Source organism: Gallinula chloropus, assembly GCF_964237585.1.
Source record: "Gallinula chloropus genome assembly, chromosome: 27".
NCBI classification, from domain to species: Eukaryota; Metazoa; Chordata; class Aves; order Gruiformes; family Rallidae; genus Gallinula; species Gallinula chloropus.
In genome coordinates, this window is record NC_140112.1 from 1,535,234 (window position 1) to 1,562,965 (window position 27,732).

The 27,732-nt window shown below is 47.0% G+C and overlaps 1 protein-coding gene across 1 annotated transcript; it reads left to right on the top strand.

Annotated features, from left to right (window-relative positions):
- Positions 1-679: 679 nt before the first annotated feature.
- Positions 680-27,732, top strand: IGFN1 (immunoglobulin like and fibronectin type III domain containing 1; the record flags this gene model as incomplete). Its single annotated transcript, XM_084275807.1, has 23 exons — positions 680-698; positions 1,131-1,253; positions 4,066-4,205; positions 4,443-4,542; positions 5,366-5,413; positions 6,651-6,696; positions 7,469-7,643; positions 8,236-8,349; positions 9,265-9,436; positions 10,711-10,983; positions 13,657-14,541; positions 14,863-15,345; positions 16,793-16,917; positions 17,711-17,852; positions 18,347-18,643; positions 19,231-19,530; positions 20,285-20,458; positions 21,146-21,274; positions 21,702-22,004; positions 23,587-23,675; positions 24,583-24,778; positions 25,839-26,138; positions 27,392-27,732. 23 exons carry the CDS (start codon positions 680-682, stop codon positions 27,730-27,732), a joined length of 4,974 nt encoding a protein of 1,657 aa, XP_084131933.1.

Below are 27,732 nucleotides of genomic sequence, written 5' to 3' on the forward strand. Positions count from 1 at the left end.
GCAAGACAGTGATGTGTTACATTACACGTTGTCCAATTTATAAATACAGGGCAAGAGTCAAGGTCACCTGGGTGATCTACAACAATAACTCGTTAATGCCAAGTTCACTCTTCACCATTTCCTTCTAAATTAAGTAGTAGCTTATAGTTCTCAGGCCTGTTGCTAATTTAGACGAGCGAATTTGGATCAGGATGAGCTTCAGCTTCATGCCCCAGTTTAGACATCCATCTCTGTGGCTTTCTTCTCAGCAACTGCTCTTGCCATCCATCAGAACTCACCGCGTGAGTGCCATGTGGTGTAACACTTGCCTGAAACACGAGAGGAGGTCTTTGGGGGAAAGCCAGATGACATGGAGATGGAAGAGGTGGCAGAGGGATGCTGTTAGATGGGTACATTTTCCATTTGGCCCTGCTAGTCGTTTCCATACCTGGTCTGTGGTGCTTCAGACTGTGTCGGGATGTGTCTTGGAAAGACCTGGCATGATGTGTTGGTTGGCTGGCTTTTCTCAACTTGTCTGCTAGGATGTGGCAAGGGAGGAAGGGAAAAATGCATCATAAAAGTGAGCAGTATTAAGGTTTATAGTTTCACTCCTGAACTGTAAATAATGAGATTATTTGTCTTTTTCACAGGAGGACCTATAATCTGCTTGTGGTGACCACTGGCAGCTGAGTAAAGCACCATGACCAGCCGTCAGGCAGGTGAGAGAACAGACATGGCTATGAAAACTATCTGGGGTACTTCTGAGAATAAGCTCAACTTGCTTTTCTTGTTACTTGGCATTTAGGTGCCTGTCTCTCATCACTGCAAACACACACCAGTAACTGGCCCATCAGGTTTTGCTGACCTTTGCTATAGTGACTTTCTCACGCCAGATTGAGAAGGTTTATCTGGAACAGTAAGTCATGCAAAGCATTCTCTATCCAAACCATCACTAGGCCTGTGAGCCAGTGTGACCCTGGATTGCCACCTTGATTGAGGATTTTCCCACTTGAGCCCCAGTTTAGCCCTGGTCAGCAAAAAAAATCACAGACTTTAATCCTCCAGGTCCAGAGACAATGCAGATTGAGAGACTGTTTCTAAAGGACAAACATGTTGTCTTAATTGAGTGTATTTTTTCCTTGCCTTTCTAGTGAAATCCTTCAAGAAATCTTCTGTCCCAGGAGTTACTATCACCCAGTTTGTGAATGATATTCCAAAAGGATGCAGTACCCCTGACTTTGAACGGAAACCTGTCACTCTGACATTGCAGGAAGGTGAGATTCTTCAGAAACAGTCAAAGTCACATACCTGGAGGCTTGACTCTATGTCTCACCCACAGGAACCAATTGCCATCTTTAAATCAAGCTAGTTTCTAAATAATTTGACTAAACCATAATAAAGTCTTGTGTGGCCAAAGGCTTTGTTGTGCTGACAAGAACTCTGTCAGTACTGATGGAGCTCTCCTGAGTTTTCACTAGTCTATGTGAGAAGAGAATTTGGCTCCTAATGTATCCATCAACTCAGGCTGATTCTGCAGGAAGGTCTCTAAATATTATGCAGCAAAAGATTAACCACATTCAAAAAGCTGTTTTTTTCCTCTTGAACTAATTTGCATTGCCATCATTCAGCCTGGAGATTAAGGGCTTTGTAAGGTAAGATATACTGGCTGCTGATGCTATTTAGGCTGTACTTCTCCTTCAGAAGAAATATAGATCTTCCATAGAATATAGAGAAGGCAAATAATGAGCCAAGACCAAAAATGGGTTGGAATCACAGAATCTTAGGGATTGGAAGGGACATCAAGAGATCATGGGGTCCAACCCCCAGTTACTGGAAGCCTTCCAGTAATCTCTCTGCCCTTGCTTGCTGTCTGCTTGCTGTCACCCTTCTGAGTGGGACAGCCAGGTGCAGATTGTGCAGCTCCTCTTCCTTCACAAGACAGAACCGTTTCTAGCACCCCGGATTTCAGCGTTGTCACACCCATCTGTTGATTTCACCGGCCGTTGAGGTTTTAGGAAGGAGCACAGTGGCCTCTAGTGGTACATCCCCAGGTTGGATGGGGCCCTGAGCAACCTTGTGCAGATCCAAGCCTGGAGGTTGGTGGCCCTGCCTGTGGCAGGGGGTTGGAGCTCTGTGGTCCTTGGGGTGCCTTCCAACCCAGCCCAGTCTGTGATTCTGTGATTCTATGATCTCTCCTCCTCCTCTGCCTCCTCCTCCTGCCCTAATGAGTGTCATTAATTATATGATCCTCTCCCCGTTACATTCAGTGCATGGGTTGGCTGATGCTCCTCACTGGGGTGTTGGGTCCTGGGACAGATGGCAGGCAGGGGAAGTTGCAGACAAAATGGTGAAAATCTATCAAAGATATAATCAATTTTGAACAGACTTTAATAATAGATAGTGCTGCCATGCCAGAAAAAAATGATGCCCTTTGGTAGGAACCTGTTGGCTACATGGCAGGAGCTTGCTGGATCGATTCAGTTTATTGGTGGTGAGTGCAGAGGGGTGTGGGAAATACTGAAGGACTCCAGAAGGGGAGATTTTTTAACAATGTTGGTCACCTGAAGACAAAAACTATTGCAAAAGAAAGCAATCATCCCCACCCTGAGCTACATCCTCCTTAACTCATCTCCTTTTCTGTCCCACTGTGACACTCCCACTTGCCTACACATGAGTCACTGCTCTGATGTGCTGTGTCATAGTGTTTCCTATGGCTTTGAAGCCTTTTGAAAGAAAAAAAATGTTTGCACTGGGCAGCAGTAAAGGTGTTGGGCATTTCTGTGGGCAGCTGCAGTGCACTCAGGTTCTTAAGGGAGCAGAGAGGAAGGAGAGAGCCTACAGATGATCCCCCATCCTTTTCTCCTTCCTTGCACCGTCAAATAGCCGAGTGTTTGGGGTGGTGCCAGGTGTGCAGACAAGGAAGATACTGCAGAAAGGTGACAGTACATGGGGAAACACCCTGCCCTGTACTGGCCCTCCCAGTTGTGGTACAGTGTTGTCTGTTAAGAACTTGTTTTCTTAAGTGTACAGAGAGGGTATCTGCTTGTTTCCACCTCCTAATGAACCCAAATTTATCCAAATGAAAAAGCAACCAGGAGCTGCAACTCTTCACAGACGAACTCTGCTGTCCAGAGACAGTGAGTCCTGTGTCACTTAACATCCTGCCCAGCATGGTCACAACGAGTGGGGCAGTCTGAAAGAATGGGGAAGCAGTGGCAACTTGTAGGGGACTATGTGTGTGAATGGGTTTGGGCATTTCAAGTTAGTTTTCAAGGAATCTTGCAGAAAAACAGGGAGTTAGAGAGGAGGTTGTGTCAAATCTTGTGCAGGAATTTGGGCATTTAATGCAACTGGTAATTCAGGCATCTTTTAGAGAGGAAAAATAGATAAAATTACTTTCATAGAATCATAGAATACCAGGTGTTGGAAGGGACCTGGAGAGCTCATGGGGTCCAACCCCCCTGCCAAAGCAGGGTCCCTAGGACAGGTCACAAAGGTCGGTGTCCAGACGGGGCTGAAATCTCTCCAGAGATGGAGACTCCACACCCCCTGGGCAGCCTGTCCCAGGGCTCCCTCACCCTCACTGGGAAAAAGTTCTTCCCCAGGTTGCTGTGGAACTTCCTGTGCTCCAACTTGCAGCCATTGCCCCTTGTCCTGTCCCCACAGACACTGAAAAGGGGCTGCCCATTTCCCCCTGCATCCCATACTGAAGATATTTATAAACATGAATAAGGTCCCCCCTTAGTCTTCTTCTCTCCAGGCTGAACAGCCCCAGCTCACTCAGCCTTTCCTCACAGGGGAGATGCTCCAGGCCCTTCAGCATCTTTGTAGCCTCCTCTGGACTCTCTCCAGGAGATCCCTGTCTGTTTGATCCCAGGGAGCCCAGAACTGGACACAACACTCCAGGTGGGGCCTGAGCAGGGCAGAGCAGAGGGGGAGGATCCCCTCCTGTGACCTGCTGGCCACACTCCTCAAAGAAAGTGGCTTACTCAGGGGGTCTGTCTATTGGTAACACAGGGAACCTGGCACAAGAGTCCTTGTGTTTGAGCTGGTCTTAAATAACTAATTTCTTGCCTTTTTTCCAAGGTAAAAATGCCATTTTCAGAGCTGCAGTCAAGGGCGTACCGACCCCTGACGTGAAATGGACACGGACAAAAGGAGGAATGGATGATCCTGACAAATACCAAATGTTCTTCAATGACATTACAAATGAATTTATTCTGCAGGTAAATACCAAATATTTCTAGACAGGACTCTTGGAACAGAGAGAGCAATGGAAAGGAAAAGCCTTCAGTGAGCAGGGAAATAGAGATGTCACCAGATCTGAGCTAACACAAAGATAAGCAAATGTTCTGGGAATGGAGGATCTCAGGGGTCTTTGAGTAGCTGTTTGATTAGAAGCTGGTGTGGGAACTGAACCACAGCCCATCACTGTGATCTTTTGCTGTGTTTTTCTTTTCAAGATCAACAAAATCACTGTAGATGACAGTGATTTGTACCGTTGCCGTGCTGTGAATGAATACGGGGAAGCTGCGTGCTCTGCTGGCCTCAGGATCATACAAGGTAGGGTCCACCAGTTCTGTGTTCTAAAGGTCCTGTGGTCCCAGGTGGTTGGCAGGTGCCCAGAGCGTTGTCTAAGCATCCTTTATGTGAAAGGTCTATTTTTCTAATCCCTGAGGACTGGAGATCTGTGACTCCCTCCCCTCCAGCAGCCCCATGACAGTATGAGCTTTAAGGCAAGGGAGAAGAAAGTGCAATTGTGGTCACTGACCTGGGTCATAATCAGATACTCTGGATTTAGTGTTGAATCATCTCAGTTCTTTCTTCATGACATTGAATGAATCAGTCTTTTGTGAAGGACCTATCTCAATTCAAGTGTCTATGGTGTCCACCTGACTACGCCCCTGATTCCTTTTATAGACAGTGGAGAGAAATGGGCACTTTGTGGGTAAAATATATTCTAGGGATCTCCTTGAGCAGGAGGACTGTGGTGGAAGTGTCCATCTCACCTCTGTGCTTGTCAGTGCAGAAGGCAGCTACCTGCATTTGGCCAGATAGTCCTTGCACTTCGACTCCCCATCTCTAAACCAAGATGTTAATGCTTCCCCCATTGCTTAAACCACGACCTTCACAGGGCAGAAACAGTTGTCTCCTCTTTGTAGAGCAGCCAGTAAGCACAGAGTTGATTGCAATAGAAATACTGCATGCTTAGATGGAGATTACTAGGGGGCAATGTCAGATTGACAGGGCAATCCAGACTAAGATTTTCCCTTGCATTGGTAACAGATACAGATGTTTTATAGTTTATTGGGGTTTGGATCTTAGTCTGAGTGTTACTTTGTTCATCTCATGGCTTGTTTCTCTGTTTTCTCTTATAAACCTTCAGTTGGCTTCAAGATAAAAGCAAAATATGTTACTGTTCATCCTGCTGATGGTAAGTTTAGAGTTAGATATAATTCTTTTTTTTTTTTTTTGGGGTGGGGGTGTCTCACTAGAGCAAAGGAGAGGGGAGAATCCTGCTGGTCATGCTGCTTGTGATGCTGCCCAGGACATGGTTGGCTTTCTGGGATGTGAGCACACATTGGTGATTCTGAGCACACACATTGGTGGTTCATATTGAGCTTCTTATCTGCCAAACCCCCCAAGCTGTTCTCCTCAGGGCTGCTCTCCAGCTTTACTCTGCCCAGCCTGTCGTTATGCTTGGGACTGTGCTGACCCATGTGCAGGACCTTGCACTTGCCATTGTTGAACTTCATGTAGTTTGCATGGGGTCCACCTCTGGAGCCTGTCAAGGTCCCTCTGGATGCCATCCCTTCCCTCCAGCATGTTGACTGCCTCACACAGCTTGGTGGCACTGGCAAACTTGCTGAGGGTGCACTTGATCCCACTGTCCACGTTGCTGACAAATGTGTTAAGCACCACCCATCACTGGGCTCCACTTGGACATCTTGCTGTTGACTGTAACTCTTTGAGTGTGGCCATCCAGCCAATTCCTTACACCCCAAGTGCTCCATCCATCAAAGCCATGTCTTTCCAAGTGAGAGACAAGGATGTTGTGTGGGACAGTGTCAAATGCTTTGCACAAGTCCAGGGAGATGATGCCAGTTACTCTTCCCTTATGCACCAGTGTTGTAACCCTGTCATAGAATGCCACCAAATTTGTCAGGCACTCTTCCCATAGTGAAGCCATGTTGGCTGTCACCAATCCCCTCCTTATTTTCCCTGTGCCTTAGTGTAGGTTCCTTTTTCCCTGGTCCTTTTTTTTTATCACTGATTTAGCTACAGAAACTTTTCTTCTTGTCCTTGATGCCCCTGGCCAGATGTAATTCTATCTGGACTTTAGCTTTCATAACCTGACCCCTGGCTGCTTGGAGAGTTCCTCTGTATTCCTCCCAGGATACCTGCCCTGGCTTCAGTGGGCTTTCTAGAGAGGAAAGCCCTCTAGGAAGCCATGGACTTTAATGGCACTCAAAGGACTTGAGTATGACAGAGAAAAGTAGCTCTGAGTTTCATGACAGTTCTTTGTAAAGTGTGACAGCATCACTGGAGGGAAGCAGCACAGGAGAATGGCCTGTTGGCTGTGGGTATTTTGCATTATCTGCTTTTTGGGGATGTATTTTATGGTGTTGGGTATCTGAATATTTGTTGTTTCTTCTTCCCACCTCCAACAGAGTTAAAGAAGGTGCTTCAGGACTTCAGGAAGCTGTTGAAGAAGCGGTAAGCCTCCATAATGAAGGCCACTGATGGACTTTCTAGATGTTTATAGATGATAGGGGACAGTTTCATAGATCTGCAACACTCCTTGTTACCAAAGTAGTTGAGAGACTCAATATGGAGAGACAGAACAGAACAGTTTGCCCCTGTCTGTGAGGCTGAGACAAACACAAGGTACCAACCTGGTTTTGAGGTGTTTTCCTTTGCACCAGGAGATTTTTTGCTTCAAAGATCTGTTCCTCTGGTTCTCTTTTTGTTTAGCTCACTGGTAACTCCCTGACTAAATGATCCATTTTCATGTCATGATCTTTCTGGCTAATCAGGGACTGAGCCTTGACTCCCAGGCCAGCAGCCAAGCTGCCATGTCCACATTCCAGAGATCCCTTCACCTCCTGAGCAGGAACCTCCAACAATTGCCTGATGGGAATGATCTCTGGCCTGTGCAAAGTCCTGACCTGCACTGAGACATTCTTTGGGACAGTTGGCTTTGGCTAGGCTGTGCCAGTGACTCTACTGATAATATAGCAGAGTGGACAACAGCATGACAGCCTTGTCCTTTACATTCCAAGGCAAGACCATTCCCTGGCAGCATTTAATTCATAGTGCAGATGCAGAAAACCTGCTCTGGGAGAGTCCTGTTCTTTCTTGTCAACATCTAGAGAGCCAGGTGAACCCCAGAAATGGTGGAGAAAGAGGAAAGAGGATTAGTTATAGAACCTAAGACATCTTATTGCCTGTCAAACTATCTAGATTTTTTATTTCCCCTGGTTCTAAGGGCCCCAGCACCAGTACCAAAACCCCTGGACAAAGCAGAAATCTGGCAACTGTTGCTGCATGCAGATAGAAAAGATTATGAGAAGATCTGTATGCAGTATGGAATTGTGGACTTCCGTGGGATTCTGAGGAAGCTGCATGAGTGGATGAAGGACACAGAGTGTGACCAGGAAGAGGTAAAATAAACTGGACCCACCGAAAGACCAATTTTTAACAAAGTGCAGAGCCCTATTTCCTTCCATAGCTTCTGAAAACAGGCTAAACCTTCTTAAATTGCTTTGTGGGTGACAATGTTATTGTGTGACAGAGAATGATTTATGACAGTTTTAAAGGATTCCTACTTCTGTACCCATGCAGATGAAAATGCTGGATTTTTTGAAGTTCAATTCACATGTTTTGGGAGATAGTGACCAGAGGGTAATGCTTTTATTAAACTGCATGGCTAAAATCTGTATTCAAATACCCCTGATGAAAATTTGGACTCTAAATTGAAAATGTATGTGCTTGAGAGTCAAAATTGGCCTTCCTCTACAGGGGCATGTAGAAACCTGGATGGGTAGGGGTTGCATAGTGTGTGTATGACCAGGAGGTAGCACATAAAATAAAAGTTGCCTGTGGGAACTTACAGCTGCTTCTTCTATACACAGAAAGCTTGAAGTAGCTCTTTTCTGTGCAGGGGGAAAGTAGATTTCACGTTAGTTCAGCAGCCTAAGAACTTCTGTCATGGAAGCCTTATAATTTACTAAGCTCTTGTATCTTCCCTTGCAGTTAATGAACTGTATCAAACACTTTGAACACATCAAAGTAGGCAAGGATGGAAAAGCTGTGTTCAGTCTGGAGATGGACCTGAAAAATAAAAACAGCAAAATTTGCCTGCTTAAGGTGAGGGGATGAATTGGCCAGTGTATAGCAGCCACTGAAGTCTTCTACATAAAATGCTTGATCTGTTGGGCAGTGGCTGAGAGCAAATCATCTTCTTAAAGTTGTCTGACCATTGCAGAATTCTTGTGTATTTGGGGAGCAGTGGTGGTGTAGTGAATATCACTTGGGATTTGTAAATACAGGTACAGAAGAAACAGTTACTGACATCCTTTTGACCTCAGGAGCTTTTCTGGGAAGAGGAAATTCTAATAAGTGTCTTTCAGGCTGCAGAAATTCTGCAGTCTCATATGAGAAAACCAGACAAATTTTATTCTCAAGTGTATTATTCCACTGTTACTCACTTCTGTGAGTGAGGATCAAGGAAGCAAAACATCCCATCTGGTTCTGTAACTATTCTAATGTGATTCCCAGGGGATCAGTGCTGTGCATGTTTTTCTGGAAGACACATTTCAGTCAAGCTGTAGTTAGTGGCTTTAATACAGGGGAAATCAGAAGAAGTCAGACTAAACTCCATGAACTTCAGACTCAGATGCATGGCATGAAGTCTGTGCAGCCTCAACAGGGAGAAAGTGACCTGAGTAAGTTACACACAGACAAGTGAGGAGCACATCTGCTTATCTGCCTATGAGGATGCTAAAATCTACCCAAAGGTGGTACTGTAACTCTGAAGTTACAGTAGCTGTGTATCAGTTAAGCTTCAAAACCTTCTATGAGCTAGAAAGGTACTGTTGTTTGTCTAGACTGAGAGACATACTCTGTTCTGCACAGTGCTTTCTGTCTGTGTGTGACATGGGCAATGAGCCCTGTCCACTTCCAGCTCCTCTCTAGAGTGTAGGCTTGTAGGAGTATGTATAGTTTGAAATGTCTTGCACTAGTTGTGTGGTGCCTTTAAGAAGATATTCTTCTTCTTCCCAGGATGGTGAGAAGCTCCGGTACGGGACGGGGGATGAGTACAGGAAGCACAGCCTGAGGCAGATCGGGAGGAGGTACGATTTCATTATCAACGACGTGCAGCCGGAGGACGCGGGCGTGTATCAAGTCACAGTGGAGGATATACCTGTTTTCTCAACTGAACTGGACATTGAATGTAAGGAGTTATGCTAGATGAATCACAGAATCCCAGGGGTTGGAAGGAACCTGGAGAGCTCCTGGGGTCCAACCCCCCTGCCAAAGCAGCTCCCCAGCTCATCTTGCACAGGGCGGCGTCCAGACGGGGCTGGAATCTCTCCAGAGATGGAGACTCCACACCCCCTGGGCAGCCTGTCCCAGGGCTCCCTCACCCTCACTGGGGAAAAGTTCTTCCCCAGCTTGGTGTGGAACTCCCTGTGCTCCAACTTGCAGCCATTGCCCCTTGTCCTGTCCCCACAGACACTGAAAAGGGGCTGCCCATTTCCCCCTGCATCCCATACTGAAGATATTTATAACCATTAATAAGCTCCCCCCTTAGTCTTCTTCTCTCCAGGCTGAACAGCCCCAGCTCACTCAGCCTTTCCTCACAGGGGAGATGCTCCAGGCCCTTCAGCATCTCCGTAGCCTCCTCTGGACTCTCTCCAGGAGATCCCTGTCTGTTTGATCCCAGGGAGCCCAGAACTGGACACAACACTCTAGGTGGGGCCTGAGCAGGGCAGAGCAGAGGGGAGGATCCCCTCCTGTGACCTGCTGCCCACACTCCTCTTGATGCTATGTGCAACTACAAAGAAATTATATTTTGCTGCAAAACTTTGTCAAGGAGCATATGCAAAGCTGAGCAGTAAACCTGATAACTACAAAGGCTGTGTGGAAGACTTTGTGATGCCAAATAATGGCTCCTTATATGACACAGGAGAAAAAGAGTGAGAGGGTGACTATGTGGTATGGGTGTCCCTCTTGCAGTTCAAAGGACTGGGTTCAAATGTCACTTGGCTCTGACTTCTGAGCCAATTCCTTAACTAACCCCATGCTGTAGTTTTGTTTTGTAAGTTCAGACTAATAACTACCAACTTGATAGAAGTTTCATGAAATACATTAATAACTGAAATACATTAATAACCACAAATTACCAGTGCATCACACTGATGTGTGGGATAAATGTCTCAGAAGAGAATGAAGACACAAATTTAATTTTCTGCTTTCCTGTCCTGTAGAATTGGGCACAGGAGCACATCTCAAGTTGTTCCTCTTTCTGCTTAAACCAGTGCTCACTGGCTTGGCAAGTTCATAGAGTCATAGAATGCTTTGGGTTGGAAGGGATCTGAAAGACCATCCAGTTCCTGCCATGGGTAGGAAGTTCTTGTCTCTTTTCCCTCAGCTGCAGCAAGTGTTTCTTGGAAGACAGAAATAGCTCTCCATTTCCTTTCTATAGCTTTTATTTTTCCCTTGCAGCCATCCCTGTGAGATTTGAGCAGTCACTCTCTGATATGTGCTGCCTTGAGCAAGACGATGCTGTCTTTGAGTGCGTCCTGCGGGCCCCCTGCTACGATGCCGTGTGGCTCCACAAAACCCACCTCCTCGAGGCGAGCGACAAGTACCAGATCAATGTCACACCTGATGGTCTGACCCACCAGCTGATCATCAAAAATGTCGAGCCCTCTGACAATGGCATGTACACATTTGACACTGGACTCTGCTCCTCAAACGCCTGGCTTATTGTAGAGTGTAAGTGACACTGTGTTATTCCTGGGGTGTTGTCTTGAGGTATGTTAGCAAAACAATATTCCCCTTATGGCCTGATTGCTTCTTTAGATGTTTCTACACTGAGAAATGATTTGTGGAGCCTCTAGTTCCTAAATTATATTTGGAAAGGATCATCTCCCAGTTGGGTCTGGTTAGATCCTATTTTCCTCTTCAGAAGAAACATGTTTTTTCCCTTTTTTGTTAGTTCTGACAAATCCTACTGGCTTGTTTACTCTGCAGCTGTTGACAAGTACCAGAATCTCCATCAGTTCTCCAAACATACTCCATATTTCATATGTTGTTGATGAAGCTGTCACTGTGTGAACACAGCACAAAATACAGGGGAGCCAGGAGCTTTCAATACTGTCAGTTCTATACTATCCATACTATCCAACACTGCCCTGCTGAAGGGTATTTTTCTTTCAAAATTTGAGGTTAACTGTCTTAAAGAAGCTCAAACAAAGCTGGGAAGACTGGAAACACTCTTTCTGGTGCAAGCAGATTAATAGCTATTAATAATTCTAATTAATATTAATAATTAATAGCTATTAATCTGGTTACATTTTTTTTCTTCTGAAAGTAGTTGCTTTGGTTTCTTTCCAGCTCCTGCTGCAGCCAAAGGTGAACTTTCACAAAGGCTTTTTTAACCATCTGTCAGAAACAGTGCAGGTGGAGTATGACACACAGAGAAACTTCCCATTGAGTTCATGGAGCTGTTCATGCTCTACAGATATCTAGCCTGGGAATCAGGACAGTGGGTGACCTCTAACCCTACTGTTTGTCTAGAAAAGCTGTTCCTAGAACCAGAATCTTTAGTCTTCAGGTTGGCCATCTCTAAAATGCTGGGATGCCAGATGTGCAAGGTGCTGCAGTAGCAGTGAGGTCCTAGTTCAAGGGTGGGAACTATGCGTGGGATATTCTGTAGCTGCTCCAGGGCTGCAGAGAGAAGACAGAAGGAGCTAACGAGTCCCATCCAAGGTCCTCTAAATTAGACCTGTCATGCTGGAAATTTGCCTTGTTTTGTTGTGGTTGGTTGGTTGTTCTTTTAACAAGCATATTTCCACTAAAAGTAATTCTCTTTTTGAGTGAGAAATGTAAAATTCTGAGTGTGACACTGAAGAAATTCAGGATTTGAACAGAATTTAAATTTCTTTAACTATATTCTGTTTCAGTGCCCTATAATGAAATGCTGCCAAATGCTTACACATTTCCTTTGGCTGTTGGTACTGTACATGACCTATTGCTTGTCTGTTCTTTTACTTTCCTCTCTTTTCTTGTAAATTATATGTCCTCTAATCAAACAATACATCTTCACTACAGATACCAAAGAAGACAGGAGACTGAGTGAAGGAGGTGGAAGGGAGAAATCTGAGTGGCTGAAAGAAGCATTGTCAGATCAAGACAGAGCTAAGAAACTTCGAAACAGAGAGTATGTTGGTGATGAAAATCATCATATGGACACTGGCATGGAAGAAGATAGCTGGTACAGAAATGGTCAAGGAGGCAATCAAGGCCACTCCACTGATGTTGATGGAAACCATATTATTTTGGGAAAAGCTGGGCTACGTGGAGCCCACAGAAATGGAAGGATGGGATTTGGAGCAGATGTAGATGAAGATGATGATGATATCTTTGGATTAAAAGGAGGCAAAAATAGATTGAGGTCTTTTCGTGGCAAGGATCCTATGACAGGCCAAGCAGATACAGGTGATGAGTTAGGAGGAGAGGATGTACAGTATCCTGAGGATGCCAGAGATGGGATGTGGGATGCTGCTAACGTTGACATGGGTGATGGAGAAGGTGTGAGATCTCAACAGGACAAGGATAGTAAATTAGGCTTTGGAGGTGTTGGGAGATTAGGTGCTACTAATGGAAATTCTGTGTTAGATGGACTCCATCCTGATTTAACCAAAGTGAGAGCTGGTAAAGGTGATCAGTTCACTAGGGCTGGCCCAGGCACTGGAACAAGAAAGAGTTCTGAAGGTACTGAGACTACAGGAGGAATGAGGTCCCCCTATGACAAGAATGGTCTGACACTTAATGATATCAATCATTTAGGACAGGCAGTAGAGTCTGGCCTGATGTATGGCCCAGGTGGTCTTCAAGCTGGAAATGGAGATATATATGATGCAGGTGGCAATTCTGTAGGGGAAATGAAGGCTTTCTGTGGTCCAGATGGTTGGCCAGTTGGAGGTTCTGGTATAGATGGTGCAGGGTCTCCCTATGGAAAGAATGGTCTTCCAGCTGGAACAGGTGTTGGTGGTGCTGGTGGAGGGACATTTGGGTCTCCCTATGGAAGAGATGGTATCCCAGTTGGGGCTGATCTTGGTGGTGCTAATGTAGCTGGTGCAGGGGGATTTGGGGCTTATTATGGAAAGGATGGTCTTCCAGCTGGAGTAGGTGTTGGTGGTGCTGGTGTAGTTGGTGCAGATGGAGTTGGATCTCCTTATGGAAAGGATGGTCTCCCAGATGGAACTGGTCTTGGTGGTGTAAATGGTGAAGGGGGAGTTAGATCTCCATATGGAAAGGATGGTGTCCCAGTTGAGGCTGGTCTTGGTGGTGCTGGTACTGGTGTAGCAGGTGCAGGAGGATTTGGGGCTCCTTATGGAAAGGATGGTCTTCTATCTGGAGTAGGTGTGGCTGGTGCTGGTGCAGCTGGTGTAGGGAGAGATGGTGTCCCTGCTGGAGCAGCCGTTGATGGGACTGCAGTTGGTGGATTTGGAGGTATTGGATCACCCTATGGAAAGGATGGTGTCCCAGTTGGGGCTGGAATTGGTGGTACTGGTGTAGCTGGTGCAGGGGGATTTGGGGCTCCTTATGGAAAGGATGGTCATTCAGCTGGAGTAGGTGGTGGTGTAGCTAGTGCAGATGGAGTTGGGTCTCCCTATGGAAAGGATGGTATCCCAGCTGGGGCTGGAATTGGTGGTGCTGGTGTAACTGGTGTGAATGGATTTGGGCCATTGTATGGAAAGGATGGTGTTCCAGCTGGAGCAGGCACTGGTGGTGTAGCTGGTGCAGGGGGAGTTGGGTCTCTGTATGGAAAGGATGGTGTTCCAGCTGGAGCAGGCACTGGTTGTGCTGGTGTAACTGGATTTGGAGGGGTTGGATCTCCTTATGGAAACAATGGCCTCCCAGCTGGAGAAGGTGTCGCTGCTGCTGATGGAGGGTGTTTTGGGTCTCCTTATGGAAAGGATGGTCATCCAGCTGGAGCTGGTCTTGGTGGTGCTGGTGCAGGGGGAGTTGGGTCTCCCTATGGAATGGATGGTGTCCTACCTGGAGCTGATACTGGTGGTGCTGGTGCAGGGGGAGTTGGAACTCCCTATGGAATGGATGGTGTCCTACCTGGAGCTGGTCTTGGTGGTGCTGGTGCAGGGGGAGTTGGGTCTCCCTATGGAAAGGATGGTGTCCCACCTGGAGCTGTTCTTGGTGGTGCTGGTGCAGGGGGAGTTGGGTCTCCCTATGGAAAGGATGGTGTCCCACCTGGAGCAGGTCTTGGTGGTGCTGGTTTAGCTGGTGCAGAGGAAATTGGTTCTCACTGTGGTAAAGATGGACTTATACTGGGAAAGGGAACTGAGGCTGGTACTGGTATAGCTGGTTTTGAGTCTCCATATGGAAAAGATGGTCTACCAGCTGGGGCTGGTACTGGTGTAGATGGTGCAGGGGATATTGGTTATTTCTATGGAAAGGATCATCTCCCAGCTGGGGCTGTGGCAGGAGCTGCTCATATTCCTTTTGGATATGAAGAAGCAATGGGATCTCACCATGGCAGGGATGACGTGCTGAACAGAGCTCAGGGAAATATAGGTGGAGCAGGACAAGATAGCTTTTCCTTAGAAAGCAGTGGTGTTGGTGGCTCTGCAGTACAGAGAACTTGGTCTCCCTATGGCAAGGACAGTGGGTCATCTGGAGCCAGGGCTGGTGTGGGTGGTGATAGATATGGTTTGGACTCATATCCTACTGGAGGTGAAACTGGAAAGGGCACTGCCAGTGGTTTCAGAGGATCAGGGAACAGAGGTTCATCTCATGACAGAGACTCACTTTCAGGTCAAGGAGATGCCAGGGGTGAGGGTAGAGATTTAGGACAGTTAGGCTCCCTTTATGGCAACAATTCTGCCTTTGGAGGGGCAGGGCACAAATCCCAGAACACTTCTGTCAGTGGGAGGAATTCACCTGGTTTTGGGCAAGGTTCAATGGACTATGGGCAGATGTCAGATCCTTATGGCAGACCTCCTTCAAGAAACCAGAGACAGCAGGAACCTGACTTGGATATGAAAGCAAATGATTTCTGGAAGAACACAGAAAGCACAGGGAAAAGACGCCGTTACTGCCTGGATGATCTGAAAGGTTTGTGTCTCGTTGCTGATGTCTGTGTCACTGGTCTTCACATTTTGATCCTCACATTAGTAATCCTGGGCAGGAATTGCATCTTCTGGGTTTGAAGAAATCACAGAGTCCCCAGGATGGAAAAGACCTTTAAGACCATCAAGTCCAACCATCCCTGTCCTGTGCTGACCCAGATCCCTCAGCACCTCATCTCCCCACCAGTTAAACACCCCCAGGGGTAGGGACTCAGCCCCCTCCCTGGGCAGCCTGTGCCAGGCCCTCACAACTCTGCCAGGGAAGAACTTTTCCCTCCCATCTGCTCTGACCCTGCCCTGGGGCAGCTTGAGCCCATTGCCCCTTGTCCCATCTCCTGCCCCCTGGCTGAAGAGACCATCGCCCACCTCTCTGCACCCTCCTGGCAGGGCAGGGGAGGGGTGAGAAGGTCTCCCCTCAGCCTCCTCTTCTCCAGGCTGAACACCCCCAGCTCCCTCAGCTGCTCCTCAGAGGATTTGCCCTCCAGCCCCTTCCCCAGCCTGGTTGCCCTTCTCTGGACTTGCTCCAGTACCTCCATGTCCTTCTGATGGTGAGGAGCCCAGAACTGGACCCAGCACTCGAGGTGCAGCCTCCCCAGTGCCCAGTCCAAGGGCACAATCCCCTCCCCAGGCCTACTGGCCACACTATTTCTGACACAAGCATGTATCAAATGTAGCTATATGTAGAAATTTAGGTATACCACAGTCTGTGCCTGGTTGTACCTCTGTTTGGCCTTACACAGTTCCCTCAGACCAAACTGCCTGAACGAGGTACCATCTGTTCCTTCAGATAAATGATTCAGACCCACGTGGAACAGACTTCAGTTCACAAACATCCTAATTGCCATTCAGTTTACAGGAACATGGCCATGTTCCTTGTTACTGTTCCAATTCAAAACTCCTTATTTCACTTCAGTTGTTCTCACATCTAGTGCAAAGGTCTGTGCTTTTCCAAGTTCTGGGGCCAAATCTGTGCCTGTCTATATTGGATTAATAACCTGCTGGGCCTAAAGTAAAGAGCTCTTTTCTCTTGTAATGTCATAAATAGTAAGGTGTTCTGTGTAGTAAAGGGAGAGTAATGCATAGGTAGGTACATGACTAAGCCCAGTGGCTACACTAGCAAGATGATAATGTGAACATTGTAGAAATTAGGAACTTCATATGTATACCTGATTTGTGATGAATCTGTTGCCCATTGGGTTGATGCTGGGACTGCTGGTTTGTGTGCAGGCCAACAGGCACATCCCTTCAGTGCCCTGAGTTTATGCCAGCTGGCCCCCAGCTTTGCAGTACAAAAGCCTGCCATGAAGACAGGATATATATATATATTTCTAGAAAGCTCTTTTCTCCTCATGTGCATGTGCATGCAGACCTTTCTCTCTGGCAGTGTAACAGACTTGGCATCTTCTGAACTCTTTTCTTTTCTGAATGTTCAGCACCACGCTGTCACATCAACAAGCAGTTACTGGATGTCAGAGTCCTGAAAGGGGAACCAGCTGAGCTGTCTTGCACTGTCAGTAAAGAGGATGTGATGGGAACCTGGTATAAAGATGGATTAAAGGTGGGTGTCCTCTAGCTACTGTTTTCTTTCATTAGCAATGCTCTGCACTCTGGCTTTACCTCTTACCATGTCTTGTGTCAAGGTGTCCTTCCCTCTGCCCATCTTACTGTAGTAAGAATCCTGGAAGGATTCTGCAGGAGCTTACTGATAATAAAATCCCTACTAGAAACCCAGCAAGATTTTCCCCCCTCCTGTCTGCTGCAGGACATTTCCACTTGTGCTGACAACAGGAGACTTTCTGTTTTCCATTCTTTTTCATGGGTGGAGATGGTGTGTGACTCTTCCTTGCAATGCAGTCCTTGGTGAATGGGAGAAATATGCAAAAGGCAAAGGAAAGTCTTTAAAAAATCCTTCATAGAATCAGAGAATCCCAGACTGGTCTGGGTTGGAAGGGACCCCAAGGGTCACAGAGCTCCAACCCCCTGCCACAGACAGGGCCACCAACCTCCAGGCCTGGAGCTACACAAGGTTGCCCAGGGCCCCATCCAACCTGGCCTTGAACACCCCCAGGGATGGGGCACCCACCCCCTCTCTGGGCAGCCTGTTCCACGCCAACCTGTGCAATATGAGCTGGGGAGCTGCTTTGGCAGGGGGGTTGGACCCAATGAGCTCTCCAGGTCCCTTCCAACCCCTGTGAGTCTGTGATACCAGTAATCCCAGAACATCATTGTCATTAAACTTCCTGCCATTCATAAGTCTTTTCAATTACAGTTCAATTAGCTGCCTTGTCTAAGTTTGGATTCCCCTTTTTTTTCCTATTCTTAAGAATGGGTCTCTCTGCTCTACATTGTAGATAAAAAAAATGGATGGAGTCTTTTTTGAAAAGGAAGGTCTAGTCCACAAACTAATTATTAACAAAGTGGAAGACATTCATGCTGGGAAATACAGGTTTGAAGGGGGAGATATAAAAACCGAAGCTTCAATTTTTGTTGAAGGTGAGTCTGTCCAAACAGCCAATGCAGCCTGGTAGCCTTGATGTGCTTGAAATGTAAAGTTTTCTTAGAGACCTATAGCTGCTTATTGAGACAACTTTATTATAAAGAATTGCCATGTAAATGGGAGATACTTTTGTCCAGGTTGGTGCATTTTGTATCTATAAATTTAACTAGGAAGCCTTGCTGAATAGTTTCTATTGCTGACTCAAAGATTTTGGGGTGGATGCTTTATCAGACCAGATTCTTGTGGGTTTTATGTACTGTCTATGAAAAATTTGCTCCAGTGAAAGGACAGTATGATACTACAAAGTCTTTCTGATAATTATCCTGTAGCAAAGTACATGAAGCACTGACCCTGCAACTAAAAGCAAGGTCCAAATGTTGGGAGCTTCTAAGCATTGTTGGCAGCATCACGAGGGCAGCCTTTCCCTCCAAGGTGAGCCTTATCCTCTCTTTGAACTGCAGTTTTTAATGACATGGTGTTGTCTGCTTAGATCCTCCACAGGTTGACAGAGTTCTCCTCAAAAACTTAACAAGTGTTCCTACTGTGGCCAAGGCTGGGGAGAAAGTAAAGGTCAAGATCCCTTTTGAGGGCCGACTGCCAATCAGAGCAACATGGCTGAAGGACAAGATGGAGCTGGTAGATGACACAAGGATTCGTGTTGATAAAACAGAGACCTTTACCATGCTGTCCATCTCCAACAGTGAGAGAAAGGACTGTGGGGATTACAAAGTCAGGCTGAAGAATGACAGTGGCATCCTGGATATAAACTTAAAGCTTTTGGTATTAGGTAAGAGCCCCATAACATCCACTGTGGCTTTCCTTGTAAAGCTTAGGCAGGGAAGCCACTAACACTGCTGACAGTCTCATTTAGAGCTACTGGCTATTCCAAGGTGAATGGGACTATGTAATTTGCCACTAAATCAGGGTACATGCAAATCTTGCCCTTTAGTACAATGTGACATGGATCTTGTTTTGTTTGCACAGCCTCACCAGCTCAGTTTGGAATGTGGGGCAGCTGTGGGAGATGGGGGTATGGGACTATGGACAACAGACATGTCAAGGCCAAGTTCTGTGCTCTTCTGGAAGACCAGAAATGGTGTTCTTCCTTATAAACAAGCTGGATGGGTGCAGTGCTTATGAGAACAATCAGGCCATGGAGCAAGGGCTTGGTTTCCTCCACACTTATCAAAAGTTAGAAGAGTGGAAGCTTTGGAGAGGCAGTTGAAGTGATAAGCCCTCATTCCACAGCTATGCATGTCTTCCACCAGAAACTGAGTCTCCTAGCTGAGGAACAAGAGGCAGTGTGTGCTGCAAACCCAGGAGCACACCTGGGTCTGGAGCCAACTCATAGTCTCTCTGTGTCCATCTTTCCAGACAAGCCACAGCCACCTTCAGGACCCATCAAAGTTGTCCAAAGCTCTGCAAATGACATCACCATTCAGTGGAAGCCCCCAAAAGATGATGGGGGCAAACCAGTGCAGAGCTACATTGTTGAGAGGCAGCAGGTAGGCACGAGTGACTGGGTGACTTTGGGAGAAACCCCTCGGAGCTGTACTACCTTCACCACCAACAAAGTGGAACAAGACATGAGCTACTACTTCAGGGTGAGAGCTGTGAGTGCTGAGGGAGCTGGTGAAGCACTGGAGTCTGATGAAGTGAAGGCTACCAATAAAGGTGAGGAGGAACTTTTCATAATTGTTTTTGACATCTGCCTGGGAAATTCCTTGTCAAAGCTGACATGGAAGAAAAAACTGGCTGCATTTTGGATGTTGCCACAGATGTAACCTGGGATTACAGCTCCACAGGTCTGTGGAGATGGCACGTTACAGAATCACAGAATGACAGAATCATTAAGGTTGGAAAAGACAACAGTGCAGGGGCACAATCCCCTCCACAGACCTACTGGCCACACTATTTTTGATACAAGCCAGGATGCCATTGGCCTTTCTGGGCACACTGCTGACTCATATTCAGCCTGCAGTCACCCAACACCCCCAGGTCCTTCTCTGCCTGACAGCTCTCCAGCCAGTCTCCCCCAAGGGAGTGCAGAGTGCATAGAAAATTCATTTCCTTTCCAGTTTCTGTCATTAAAAGCAAGAATAATGATGACTTTTCCTACCATGTAAGAATGTATGTGCCTTGCTCTGTAGGCTGACAGTGGAACTGTCAGTCATGATGACCACATGTCATTCATGAAGACAAAATTCAGGAACAGGAGGAGGTCTGTGCTGGACTCTGTTTGTGTGGAATAGGTTCCACAGCTTCAGGTCTCAGGTTTTCCAGGTGCATCAATATGAATAATTTGGGGAAACTGGAAGAAGAAATGACACAACACTTCCTTACCTTGCAATAAACATATGCCTGCTAGTAATAGAATTACTAATTGAATAACATTCTAATAGTAATCTAACTAATAATCTCTTTCTAGGTTCACCTGGTGCCCCAGATCCCCCTGAGATTGTCAGTGCCAGCAGAGAGACCATCACAATATCCTGGAAAGCACCTCGTAAAACAGGCAGTTCCCAAATTGTGGGCTACTTTGTCCAGAAGCGCAAGAAGGGCACCATGACCTGGCTGCCAGTCAACACCGTGCCCGTAGCAGGTAGGTAGCTGCAATCCCAGAACACACTGGACTGCCTAAAGATGAAAAGATCAGGTGGGTTCAGGAGGTAACATGCTGATCTTTGTGGAATTGCTGCCTTCTGCTTAGTATCTCCTGCCTTTTCACAGCAGTGTTATTCTGCTTGAATTCTTGAGCTCATCACTGTTCCCATCATAACCACGTTACCCCTGTCTGAAGGTTGACCTTCTTATCTTTCATACATGCTTTTTCACAAGGAAGGGTTTTTTTCACAAGTAAGGATTCACAGCCATGCCATAGCCAAGCCAGGCCTTGGTTTTATATACACCTGAAGGCCTGGAGGAGGATTATGATATGTTATTTCTATATTGTGTGCAAGCATATGGCTGGAGAAGAGCACAGAGGAGGTTGCTACTGCATCCTGGCACAGAGCTCCTCTATAGATAAACTGATGTCTTTAACTCCCAGAACTAAAGACTGCACTTCACAGAGCTGCTGTTGGTTGTCAAGCTCAGCATGAAGTGGTGGCATCACTGGCTTAGCACAAGTGGCTGAACACAGTATAGGGAAGGGCAGGGCATTTGCTGCCACTCCTGAGAACTATTCAGTCCACAATTCTGTATGGAGTATAGTAAAACATTGTTGTCTCACCCTTTCCTGCTTGGGGAACATCTCCCCTGAGCCAACACACTCCTTCTCTTCCTGCAGACAAGAAGCTGAAGATGACAGATCTCAAGAAAGGGCTGCAGTATGAATTCCGTGTGGCAGCTGTCAACGCTGCTGGTGTGGGAGATGCCAGTGACCCATCACAGCCTGTCTTTGCACGGGATTCCACAGGTAAGTGAGCTGCCCCCAGCCTTCTGGCTTGGGGGTACATAAAGCTGGTGGTGTAGACTGGTGATGTCAGTAAATATTTTGTACAAGTACCTGCAGACAAAGATCAAGTCATGGAGGAAAGTTTCAGGGCTGAGAAACCTCACTCAGTATGAGGAGGGAATGTTTTAAGTCAAGAGGTGGCAGATTGCCTGTAACCCCCATGCAGGGAGTGTTAGGAGGATTCAGGGTGGGCTGCACACTGTCTCAGGAGTGCTGCAGGTTGTACTACATGGGTGGCAGGAGCCAGCACCTGGATCCAGCTTTGAGGAACTGGTGGAGGCAAGACAGCAGGGTGGGCTTCAAGAATATTGGGTAATCTCAGGAAGTAACTGAAAAGAGAGGGCAGAAATCCTAGAGAAACAGTTTAAATAAAATGTCTTGTTTTCAGAAGCTCCAGGTCAAGTGCAAGACCTTACAGTGAGCAGCAGTGACAGCACAAGTGTCACCTTGACATGGAAGGGACCTGAAGCAAAAGATGGGAGCGATGTGAAAGGCTACGAGGTGGAGATGCGACCTTCCAACAGCCTCAACTGGACCAAATGCAGTACTCTTCCCATAGACACGACCACTTACACAGTAAAAGGCCTCCAACCCAAGGAGATATACTACTTCTGTGTGAGAGCCCTCAATGACAGTGGCCCAGGAGAAGCTGCTGAGATTGAAGCTTGCCTCAAAGCTCCTGCTCCTGTAGGTAGGTCGGAGTGTGCTGCTTCCAGAGGGAACGAGGTCATGCTGTAGGTAACAGGGTGCCTGCAAGGTCTGTAGGTCACTGTGAGGAGTTTCTTTCAAGCCCCAGACTGTAGCAGAAGGACAAGGGCTACATTGCTCCTCCAGAGTATGGTCTTATTTGGTCACCTTAGCGGGAAATTGGGAAGATTTAAGTGTTAATAAATGTGCAATGCAGAGTTTTTGGCTCATGGTAAAGACTCATTATGGTAAAAGAACCCCCAAAACTGCATCTTCTCCTTGGATTTACTTTTTCCCCTCTGTGCAAAGCTATACCACAGTCATGATCACCAGACAGATGCCACACATACCTTACATGTACCCATGCCCTCTTAAGGGAAAAACAGAGTTTTCAGTATATTTTTATACAGTCTTTGTAGCACTTAAGCATTTTCTTGCATTGTCGTAAATAGCAATTCTTAATGCTGCATTCTGTACATTTTATTTTCCTTTCATATTTCCTAGTTTGAAATATTTCACCATTTTCAGCTTCAGTTACAATCTGTAGCTCTGGGGGGTTTTGTTCCTGTTGTTTGGGAATGTTGTGGAAATACACAAGCAAGAGAGAAGGGAGCAGAGGAACAGGAGGGGAATCGGCTTGTTAAAGGGCAGAGACTGGCAGGACAAGGGGGATGGAGTGAAGCTAGAGGAGGGAAGGGGGAGATGAGATCTTAGGGGGAAGTTTTTTACAGAGAGAGTGGTGAGGGGCTGGAACAGGCTGCCCAGAGAGGGGGTGGGTGCCCCATCCCTGGGGGTGTCCAAGGCCAGGTTGGATGGGGCCCTGGGCAACCTTGTGTAGCTCCAGGCCTGGAGATTGGTGTCCCTGCCTGTGGCAGGGGGTTGGAGCTCTGTGACCCTTGGGGTCCCTTCCAGCCCAGACCAGTCTGGGATTCTATGATCTTCATTGACTTGTCTCCTAAGTGAAAATGTCTACTTTTGGCTTGGGCCTGGAGACTCCTTTATAATCAGCCGCTAAACAGATACATATAAGTCCATCTAGGAAGCTTTTTTTTTAGTTTTAAAGTGGAAACACTAAACACACTTTCACATTCATAAATATTATATTGATGCAGAGAGAAAACAAAGAAGATGTTTTAAATATTAGAAAATACTATTTTTAATAAACTCAGGCCCATTTCCTGAGTCTGTTCTATACTCTGTATTGTATTTCATAAGTGTCCACTGCAATTTCCTTTTCCCCAGATGTCATTTTACACAAAAGATCAGCCAGAGGATGGGGTAAAGTGTGTCAAAGAGCCAATTTCTCCATGACTGAGATATCACATGTGTGCAAACCTCGTTGGGAATGTATTTTTATAACCTTCCCCCTTGTTTAGTCACAGTGATAAATAAATGGAGGTAAAATCTAAAAGGTGTAAAGTCTGGTTCTGAATCAAGGAGCTTTATTTGCTCAGTACCACTCTGAGTTTATCCCAGCCTGCAGACTGGCTGCTGGGGAGGCATTAGGGCTATCAGAAGGATGTGAGTTTGTCACTGAGTGATGGGAATAATGGATAACTCCTTACTGTTATCACTGTCATTTCCAGTTCCTCCCAGGATACTCATAGATGACACAGTGAAAAGCTTCCTAGTTGTAAAAGCAGGAGATACCATCCGAGTGAATATTCCCTTTGAAGTAAGTATGTGCTGCCAGAATTCCCTGTCTCTTTTCATGTTGTAGCCAGTAGCAGACATGCAAACTGAGTTACAGTGTTCTTGGCATGGAATTTCATTTACAGGCAAATCCTTTCCCCTGCCTGTGCTGTGTGTACTTTCTGCATGAGGAAAACATGAGCAAGAATTCAGCAATCTAAAACACTCTTGGCATTGGTGGTTTATGAGATTATGGTCACTCATTAACCTCTGCAAACATGGCACAGTCCATCCAACCATGTCAATGTTGTCATCAGCTGGTAGGAATCTGTCATACAGAGTTGAAAAATCACTCAGTTACCCCCTGACTCCCTCAGAAAGCCTTGGGGTAGCATTGCTAGCACCAGCCTCTAGATTGTGTTTGTCTTACTGAGCAGCAGGACTTAGGGTGTATTGCTTGGGAAACAGGTGTGAACTGAGAAAAACCCTGCTGAAAGCTGGGAACAACACAGGTGGAGTCTGGGATATTGAGAAGAGGTTGATGAAGGCCCAGCCTGCTTATTTGCTGGCCTTTCTCCTGAGCTCTGGGGGAATAGAGACCAAAGATGGTACAATGGAAATAAAGACTTTGAGGATGTTCTTTCCAAAACCAGCAGATGTTTTTAAAAGTAGGAAACATTAACTAATGCCATCTGTTGTCCTTGGTCTAGAACATCTTGTTTGACATAGTTAACCTTACTACAAAAACAAAAAGCAGAGAGAAAGAGAAAAGTTACAAAGAAACTTTAGAGCAGCCCTTTCTCCAGGGCTCTTAGGTCCATCTTGGATCTGGCTTTCTGAATACCACTTTACTGTGTCATGTAGTTTGGGACAAGATGATGAAACTGAAGATGTAAAGATGCAATCAGAAGGCAAAACAAGTGGGCTCTAACTTCTGTCATTCTTTACAGGGGTCTCCAGATCCACTGGTGACCTGGTTGAAGGATGGGCTCCCCCTTCCAGACAGCGCTACGGTAAACACGGAAGATGGTACCTCCCAGCTCCTGATCGGAGCAGCTGAGTTCACTGACAGTGGAACCTACACCCTTGAGATCCAGAACAGCTTAGGGCAAAGAGAAGCATTCACCTTCCAAATCCAAGTTACAGGTAGCTCACTACCACATGTACACACAGATTCCCTGCACGTAGGCAGTAGGCAACTGACTGAGTTCAGCACAGGGAGCTCAGCCCTCCAGGCACAGGGAGAACTGGGGCAGATTTTCCATGAGGTTCAGTCTGTCCACTGTCATGTCTACAGGACAGAGCAGCCCCTGATTAAAACTACACCTGGCTTCCAGAGTGGCTGTGCTTAAAAAGGCAAGGTCACACAGATGGACAGTGTGAACCACAGGAGAGCAATTCATGCTCTTTGATGCTCAGAGGACTAGAGCAGCTCCCCTATGGAGAGAGGCTGAGGGAGCTGGGCTGGGTCAGCCTGGAGAAGAGAAGGCTGTGGGGGGACCTCATTGCAGCCTTCCAGTCCTTGAAGGGAGCAGAGGAACAGGAGGGGAATTGGCTTGTTAAAGGGCAGAGACTGGCAGAACAAGGGGGATTGGAGTGAAGCTGGAGGAGGGAAGGGTTAGATGAGTTATCAGGGGGAAGTTCTTTCCAGAGAGAGTGGTGAGGGGCTGGAACAGGCTGCCCAGAGAGGGGGTGGGTACCCCATCCCTGGGGGTGTTCAAGACCAGGTTGGCTGGGGCCCTGGGCAACCTTGTGTAGCTCCAGGCCTGGAGGTTGGTGTCCCTGCCTGTGGCAGGGGGTTGGAGCTCTGTGATCCTTGGGGTCCCTCCCAACCCAGACAAGTCTGGGATTCTATGACTCTTTGTAACACCTCAGGTTAGGCAGCAGCAGGCCCTAGGACATTTAGTCACCACTACACCTCCTCTATCTGCTGTCTCCCTAAGGGGTGAAGAAGTTTTGCTGTACCAGCCCTCCCAGTAAGAAGGGAGGGCTGGTACATTACCCAGCAACGCTGATGTAATGCAGCCAAAGCTCAGTTAATAATTAATGTGTTTGTGTGACTGGAGAAGGAATCAAATTTTGTCCTTTCTAATGACCAGGATGTTTATTTACTCACCCCCCAGACACAGAATGGACTCAAAGTCCATAGGGTTCTGTACTCTGCTGCTTTCCCTACACCTCTGATCCTATTTGCCTTGTCTGCCAGATATCCCACTGTCACCTGGACCTCTTCGATTGGAAGAGAACGTTCCAAATGCAGTGACAGTAACCTGGGAGCCATCACCCTCTGAGAAGTGGGAAAGTAACCTCTACTACACAGTCCTGAAACGGGAATCCCAGAAGGGCTCCTGGCACGTGGTGGGTGACCTGATCTACACCAACAAGTTCACATTCACCCAGCTGATCCCAGGCCGGGATTATTACTTCAGGGTTGTGGCAAAAAATTACTTGGGTGTCAGTGGTCCATCTGAAACTCTGAAGCCTTGGAGAATTGAGAAAACAAAGGGTAAACCAGCTTTTTCTAATAGTTCTTTGTGTGTTGTCATGCTGTGTTTCTTTTATTGCTTCTAATCTTGAGACAGGGGTCTCCTCCTAGGAACATTTAGTTGCTCAGAACAAGAATACACAGAGAAACCCTAAAGAATTCCAGTTTGGCAGGGAAGGTTTGTCCTTTCTGCATGGACAATGTGCAGATAGGTCATTTGTTTCTGGCCATTATATATTGTGATTTGGCACAGAATTAATTCCCAGCAAAATCAAAGGTTTAAGTTTTGCAGAAACCAAAGTGACTGACTTTAAAGTTAAATTCTGGCTATTTTGAGAAGAAACACGGATTACAATCCATGGGTGCCTGGCACTTGGGCTGGAAGAATCCCAGACATAGATACAGGCTGGGAGAAGAGCTCCTGGAGAGCAGCCCTGCTGAGAAGGACCTGGGTGTCATGGGGGATGAGAAACTTCCCCTGAGCCAGCAGTGGCTCTGGCAGCTGGGAAGGGCGATGGGATCCTGGGCTCCATCAGCAGAGGGGTGGCAGCAGGGACAGGGAGGGGATTGTCCCTCTCTGCTCTGCCCTTGGGAGGCCCCAGCTGGAGTCCTGTGTCCAGAGCTGGGGCCCCAGGACAAGAAAGATGTGGGGCTGTTGGAGAGGGGTCAGAGGAGCCACGGAGATGCTCAGAGGGCTGGAGCAGCTCCCCTATGGAGAGAGGCTGAGGGAGCTGGGCTGGTTCAGCCTGGAGAAGAGAAGGCTGTGGGGGGACCTCATTGCAGCCTTCCAGTCCCTGAAGGGAGCAGAGGAACAGGAGGGGAATCGGCTTGTTAAAGAGCAGAGACTGGCAGGACAAGGGGGATGGAGTGAAGCTGGAGGAGGGAAGGGTGAGATGAGAGATTAGGGGAAAGTTCTTTGCAGAGAGAGTGGTGAGGGACTGGAACAGGCTGCCCAGAGAGGGGGTGGGTGCCCCATCCCTGGGGGTGTTCAAGGCCAGGTTGGCAGGGGCCCTGGGCAACCTTGTGTAGCTCCAGGCCTGGAGGTTGGTGTCCCTGCCTGTGGCAGGGGGTTGGAGCTCTGTGATCCTTGGGGTCCCTTCCAGCCCAGACCAGTCTGGGATTCTGTGATTCTATGAATTTGCAGTGCAGAACACCAGACCTTCTGCACACCTGAGTGTCGTGGTTGAAAACCAGTCCTTCAAACCTTGAATTGTCTTGCTGTGGAGCAGTCTCAATGTGTGTCTGTATGTTGCTCTTTTGGTTTTTTTTTACAGCTGAATTTCAAGTCAAAACACAGAATTTCAGGGGAGTGAATCAAAACCAGCCCCCCAGGTTCCTCGTCCCCTTGAAGTCTCACGTGGTGACCACGGGCAGCGAGTGCCATATGAGCTGTGCCCTTGGAGGCCATCCACGTCCAAAGATCAGGTGGTACAAGGACAACAGGGACCTCTCCAATGATCCTACCTATTTTTGCACAAATGATGTTGGTGTCTGCTCCCTGGTCATCCTGTGTGTCACAAAACGTGATGAAGGAGAATATATGGTAGAAGCCACCAATGAATTGGGCCGTGCCTTCAGCAAAGCCTCCCTCACTATTAAAGGTAACAATCTGTAA